Raw genomic sequence first — 7,500 nt, 5'->3', positions numbered from 1 at the left:
GCTTCAATCGACAGCGATAAAGGTAATATGAAGGGTCATTTGAGGGTCCTTAATCGGAATTATAGATTGTTAATGGATACAATTCTGCTTCAATCGATTTTAGTGCCTGTTTTTTTTTAGTTTTTATTACTAAGTACTAATAAATGTTTTATGCGTAAATTATTGTTAGGATTAACTTTATGATGGTGAGCATGATCGATATCATGATAATGCTGTTGCTGTTTGTAATTGGGATATTGATGAAACTGATGATTATTCAACGATGGTGATTATCGTGATGATGATTATGATCCTTAATATAATGACGATGATTAATCTAATCGAAGACGACGAGATAAATAAAAGGAATTCATTATCAATAATTGAAAGTTTCTGTCAAAATTGAAAACACAAGCACTAAGACATTTATATAATTTCTGTTCTACGTAAAGGTTTCGGCTACCTTCTCTACGGCGCCGCCTACATCGTGCCCTGTTGCGGCACAATCCGGCGCTGGGAGTTCTCGAACGGGGACGTTGGTCCCATAGAGTTTCAGGCGTGGCGACCAGAGACGCCTGCAAATGACAGATTCCTGCTAGTTGGCGTGAACGAGTACAACGTGCAACGTGAGTTGGTATTATTTGTGAGGGATCTTTGTAAATTACCCCATGGATTCTGCTGCCTAATTCCGATATGTCGAAACGTGTGTGTATATTGTGCCTTATTTATACATTACACTAGAAGACCATGGTAGAATTTGCCATCGCAAGTTCGTTTTCTTGATAAGGCTCCTATTAAGAAAATTATTATCCGAAACACATATGTTAAATACCAAAAAATGAAGTATGAACAATTATTTTTATAATAGTCTTTAAATAGCTCACACATTTAACTGAATTAACACCGCAATGTTTCATTGGCTAAATTTCAAAGATGTCTTTGAAGCGGAACTATTAACTCGGCAAACGTCTTGAGAACGACGTATTTGAGCGAACGTCGTACAAATAAGTGATTTGTAATCATTGTGTTCTTGACGCCAAAGTTGAATTCCTTGATTATTTTCAAAGACAGGACGCATTCTTTGCTTTTAGGCCGCGAAAAACGTGTGGCATACGTTGATTATGACGTCGAACCAGCAAAAATAATTTCCGTTACGAAAGGCGACGTCATTGGTTGGTAAGTTGAAATTTTATACGGATATATCTCTCGCTTTAATATAATCTATATAATATGAAGACTGTCTAGCTTGGTCACTTACGTCTAGCAATTTTATAACCACCATTAGTTCGTAGATTTTCATTTCTGATGTGACCAAGTCAACACTTTCCATGTTTCTTGTTTTGATTAGGTTGGGCAACAAAAGGGATCGATCGTCCTTTGTATGTGAAGTACATACATTTTTAAAACCTTTTTGTGAAGAATTCCTCATAGAAAACGTCCCTTTTGTCGAAGGCTTGATTTAGCAGCCATAGTGGTTGAGGATGTGCGTGCGTGCGTCTGTGTGTGCGTACAAGCTTGTCTGCACTGTTGTCCTTCATTTTTCAATAAAAAAACAACACACAAATGACCAACGCCATATCTCGAAATCGAAGGTCACTCTTAGAGAGATACACATCGTGTCCGGACATATACCTTTTAATTGTTCGGCATGCAATTTTAAAACAAGTCCACCGTATCGTTTGTAACGTCATCTCTACATTATTGGTTAAGGTCACACTTAACGCTAAAAAAAAAATTTGAAAGTAGGCCCGGTACGAAATTAGATGATAATAATTACTTTTTCCTTAAACACTCAAACACTATAAACGCGATTTGATTGTATTATATAACTATGTGGATATATGTTAACTATAAACATGAAGCATACGTGCTCTTCGATTTAAATAATTATAAGCAAACGTAGATATCAGTATAGTGCGTTTAATGAAGGCGTTAACTAGCATTCACGTCCGTTGGTTAAACAGACTTTCTTAAGGACAGTGTCAATTATGTCTTTCAATACTATTAAAGGACAGAACAAAATACTTTCAAAAACTTCATAGTAACAACTGCTCTGTGCACACATTATTTGTATGCATTTAAATGGCAGATTGATATTTTGAGAAAAAAACATTATTAATACAACACGAGACGTATACATGTATACTTGAAAAAGTCATAATTGTTGGCGCTGCCGAAAGTTTCTTAATTCTGACATCACGTGAGCAATGATTATTTTAGACTCGAATGGGACCCATGAGTGTCACATATAGGTTAAACAATTTACGCCTTAAGAGTTTTGTTTACACATTTGATGACGATACAATGACAACTGCTAAGAACTGTGTTTCACAAAGGCGCGAAAATACATTACACTACTGCTGCAATATGGGCTCCATTTAGGAAGTATATGAGTATGCCCTGCCCATATGTTTTTTTTTCCATGCAAATGCAATATGCATCCATATATGCACATTTCACCTTAGAATCTAGAAACTTTTTATAACCTTCGCTCAGCTGAAAGACCACCCACATTTTCCACTATCACAAAAATAACTTTTTTTTGTAAATACAAATCATGCAAATCGTGGATACGCCTTTAGAATATACCATTAAAACGCAGCAAATATTTGCAGCGTCGCTACATGTCTCTGCATGTGAACGTATATCGATGAGTTTTCATAGACACAAATCTTACATCATGACCATTTTATAATTCACGTTGAACCATAAGGTCTAGTTTTAATGTAATTGTTGTAAAATACTAGCTTTTGAACGGGTCTGATTTAGAGTAGCAAGATGATGCACATGCTGTGCAACAACATGGTGCTAAAGTCTGGTAACTTGTACCGGTTGATAAAGATGTTTAGTTGTGCTATACTGTAACTTTCTGCGTTTTGGCATTTAGTGTCTGCCAACGCGAAGCCGGGTGTTATCCTTTTTCGGCGTAAGCTGTATTAAGCCAGCTTTTCACCCTGACTTGACCTTTGTAAGTGTCCAATAATATTCAAATAAAATTTCCCGCGGCTATGTACGAATGAATACACTTCATTTATTCCATTGGCTGATTTGAGTATAACACCAGAACATTGGAAACATATCCGCGTCTTTGTAACACTGTTTTACTGCATGAAACAATTTTATCTCTAATGAAAAGGCTCAATAGATAGAACAGTTTTACAATCAATTTTCGACATAAATACAGTTTGTGCGTTCACCTTTTATTTTCAGAGAATTACCAGCGCAAAAGCGTTTATACTAAAGGCTATATTCTCATATTTAGTACTTACTTGCATTGCATTTCAACCCGCGAGGTTTCGGGTCAATTCGCGGCCAGTGTGTGAAAGTCAGAGTTTATATACAGTTCATCACCGGAGTTCGCAGAAGGGGTTGCGATCTTTTCATTGAAGGAAAAAATTGGAATCTATGCTATTTTTGTCTGATGGAATAAATAGTTCGTTTAGTCGCTTTGTCGATATATCAATATTTTAGGCACAGCTGTTGCCTTGTTCGTGTACAGTTGGCGTAAACAAGCCGTCGTTTCAGCAGCAGAATTGTTACCTTACTTTAATGCATTGCATTCCAATCCGCAAGGTATCAAGGTCAGTTTACGGTCAGTTGCAGAAATCTTTATATAAACGCCGTCTCGTAAACTTTGTGCACTTGAAGTCTGTTTTGATCAGAAAGATACTAAATAAAGATATTCGGCGATATTATTGTGGTATGTCAATCATCGATTTTTAATATGTTTTCAACATTTGCATGATAAGGACCAATTTTGATAAAGTTAATTAGAAATATTTATCCATTTAGACCAGTTTATTAAGCATGAGCACAATAATTCACTATACTATAATTATGCAATTAAATAAGATTTGAGTATTGCCGGCTGACCTATATGCACTCGTTTATTTTCATGTTTCTTGTGTTTTTCTATTCTGTAAATATAGATATCTGAGTAATAATATCACATAAAGCAAAATAAGCCACGAAATCTGGCGCAACACCCCGTAATTGATTTGCTTGTGATGGAGCTAAGAACTGCGCAGAAAAAAGGCATAGAGATAACTTTTGATCGTTCATAAACATCGACCACAATCAACGCCGTATATCTTTTTTAAAAGATATTTCTTGTTTATTATACCTCACTTTTATTCACACTGCTAAACTCCCATAGGCCATCGTGACATAGAAATACTGCCAGACCCAGCGGGAAAAAAATGTACTGTCCAAAATATACTGTCGCCCGCTACCTTAGCAATCACGTGCAGAATGGTAAAAAATTATACTGTCCCATGTGCGCATACGCAGTACGCAGTTTTGCATTTCCGTTGTAGATCTATTTGGATAATTAAAATATCAATTGCAGCTGAAACTGTGCTGTAGAATATATTAATGCCATTATTTAAGCTTTGACAGGAGTAATACAAAAATCAAATTAGTAGATCTAATAAACGACATGATTACCTCAATGGCAACTTTAATCCAATGCTAATAACAGTAAAGCTACAACGATATACACTTCCAGTGTATGTTATTACTTAAGGTGTTATGCATGACAAACACACAATCCGAAATACGTTTTGGATTCGTTCGATGCTTTAAACAAATAGTTGACTATTAAAAAACCACCACGTCAAAAGTGTTATCCCAAAATTTTTCGTCACCGAAATGACGTCACACGAGTACGTCACAAATTGCGTAATCAAGTGATGAAAATAAAATACGGAAAGCTGATTCGGTAATATTTTTTTAAAGAAATAATTGACGACTAAGAAAGTTGATGGGATAAATCGATTACTTGGTCGGTTCCGAATAAGGCGAAGTTCATTTTGCTCGACCCGAAAATCTGAACCACTCAACATATTAATGGTTGTTCACTGCTGAAATTAAATACAATTATTGAATATTAAAATTGTTCATGGTTCATATAAATTGTTCATGTTTGAATAGTTTGTTCGGTATAATAAAATAAACATTACATGTCTGACAGGGTGACAGTAAATTTGTCAACTTGAGGAAAAATACTGTCAACCTTGGCTTCGCCTCGGTTGACAGTATTTCCTCGATTTGACAAATTTACTGTCACCCTGTCAGACATGTAATATTTATATAATAAGCCTCATTGAATTTACTGGCAATTCTCACACAGTCGATAACAACATTACCCATTATCCACGAAGAGGTCGAATCACCATAATTCTGACTTTTAACTAAAGCTTCAACTATGTCATATTGCTTCAAAGAGTAAAGAATTTAACACACATTGGGACGATTGAGTATAAATTGGCTATTTTGCAGCGTTGTTTGCTATTTGTTTGTTCAGAAGGTGTATTTCGAAAAGACGAATTTGTTATAGTTTATCGTTTTATAGTGTTTTCATTCTATTGAATACAATCTTCTAACATCAACCCCAAACGCCGCTAATTTTTTATTTCATATTGGCGACATTTATGTTTCCAACTTAAAAGATACAATTTAAGGCCCGGGCCTGCAAGGCCTACATGTAGCTACGCAACTGATTTAATTCTAAAGTCATTTTTTCCTGTATCTAAATTAAAGTTTCCCCTGCCTCACTATGATGAAAGAGACTTGTTATTATTTATCACAATGAAACAAGTGAACGTCAAGCAGTCCTAATATTAAAATATTTTGAGATGTATTTTTCTGATTTTCCACTAATGTTAAAAGCAGAAACGAAAAAGTTATCCCTTTTCACTTCGAAATCTGTAAAAATGTAATATATTGTCAAACATTCATCTACCATTATTCATTTCTCACAGGAATATTGATTCATGTTAAATTACTGCTGATCAACAACTTAGGTTTTCTCTGCATGATAAACAATATTATCACAACAAAAGTTTAGTTTCTTTAATCGGCGACAGTATGTCAATTCAAGGCAAGATTATTATAAAAAAAATTGTAGTGCTAACTTCACCGTCATATTGTTCACAAAAAACAAGATCCACTTAATACTGACGCTAAGTAAATGCCGCAAACGCTTATGCTGACGAACAAAACCACTGGGGCATAATTTCACCCGATTATTGATATGCGCGATCAACGTTATTTATAACAAGCGATTGAATAAACACATGCATATGTATACATAAAATAAATTCGCAATTTACACAAAATCTCAAACAATGCTTCATTATGTTACATATGTAACACAGGTACGCCCCAATCAATTCATTGGTTAAATATTCGAATGGGACATCGTCTGATTCTGTATGGAAGTTACGACACGACGATAGCGTGGTTCCTGGTACCGTTATTGACTTCAGTAAGGGCAGCAGGCAGTCCGGACGTACGTACGGTATCCAGGCGTTATTGGCACCAAGTAAGGACTGGTAATTAAAGAACTAAGATTAAGTTAATATGAGCAACGCTCTTGAACAATCTGGATGAATGCACCTGTGTAAAGTGTCGTCCCTGATTAGACTGTGCAGTGCGACATACTTGTCCTTTTGAACTTAAATATATCTACTTGAACTCAAAGGTCCGACGCTGAATCAATCAAGTTAAGATATTGTTGGACAAAAAGTATCTCTTTGAGTTTAAAAGGCCAGTTTTCAAGTGTTAAAGAATATCTTTTTTATTGAATGCTTTATGGTTCTTTATTGGAGAATATTAGTGACAAACAACTGGTAAATTCCTATTTGAAACAATGAAAAATAACAGTACAAACTATCCATAATTTTAACTGCTTCATTGTAGAATTATTATGTTAAACCTGCTTATAATGTAAAAATACTATGTAAAAGCATCACATAAAAGGAAAGTGTGATGACTTGGGTAGAGTATCGATTTTTTATTCTCTGATGATCACAAAAAATAGCTGCGTCATACGTGACAACTTAAGTATTTTGATCTTTATTGATTTATAATCGATAAATAACCGAAGCCAACACAAATCCCCTTTATAACAATCACAGATGAATACGGGAAGGTATGCTTAATTTTCTGAAATATTTTAGACCGAAAACCATCGTTCGATCGGTTGCTTGAAACGTCGATACGAATGGACGCTGACGTAGGCACCACCGTGTACACGGTTGTAGTGAGAGACGACGATCCTGGTGACGTCACAACACTCGTCGTCAAGATGACGTCATCGTTCCCGTTCTTTGCGTTCGACCCCAAAACAAGTGCGTCAGTGACTATTTTATACGTTGCTTAAAGTTTCATTAAGTACCAAAGAAAGTAATTAGAGTTCGATTATTTAAAGATAATGTCTGTAGTTTGGGTCTGTGCAAGAGTTTGTCTTATACATTGACCATTTTGGTCATCAAACATTTGTCATCTCTATTCTGACAAAAAGCGTAAAAAAAGTTGACTTATGGTTGGTCTTTTCATTACAATAACAAATTAAAACGCCTGATATACTGGCTCGTTAAAACACTTACGTCTTAAACGACGGTAACTTTTTCAAGTTCATGTACTACATGTAAACATTATGGTTAGAATCTTGGTTTTCACATGAAACTTTTTTAACTATTGTTTTTGCAGGAAAACTGACAGTTGCTCAGGAAATGT

General features: G+C 35.3%; 1 protein-coding gene across 1 annotated transcript in view; it reads left to right on the top strand.

Moving 5' to 3' along the window:
• The window catches only part of LOC127878791 (uncharacterized), a 14,513-nt gene that overhangs the window by 447 nt on the left and 6,566 nt on the right, over window positions 1–7,500 (top strand). Inside the window, exons 2-7 of the mRNA XM_052425320.1 lie at window positions 1–22; window positions 432–605; window positions 1,071–1,155; window positions 6,138–6,304; window positions 6,942–7,112; window positions 7,474–7,500. The exon at window positions 1–22 is cut by the window's left edge and continues 50 nt beyond it; the exon at window positions 7,474–7,500 is cut by the window's right edge and continues 164 nt beyond it. Coding sequence (XP_052281280.1) covers window positions 1–22; window positions 432–605; window positions 1,071–1,155; window positions 6,138–6,304; window positions 6,942–7,112; window positions 7,474–7,500 — 646 coding nt within the window. The remainder of the gene's footprint in view (window positions 23–431; window positions 606–1,070; window positions 1,156–6,137; window positions 6,305–6,941; window positions 7,113–7,473) is intronic.

This window comes from Dreissena polymorpha, chromosome 4 (genome assembly GCF_020536995.1).
Source record: "Dreissena polymorpha isolate Duluth1 chromosome 4, UMN_Dpol_1.0, whole genome shotgun sequence".
NCBI classification, from domain to species: domain Eukaryota; kingdom Metazoa; phylum Mollusca; class Bivalvia; order Myida; family Dreissenidae; genus Dreissena; species Dreissena polymorpha.
Note: the sequence above shows the minus strand (reverse complement) of the source record. Positions and strands in the feature narration are given on the sequence as shown.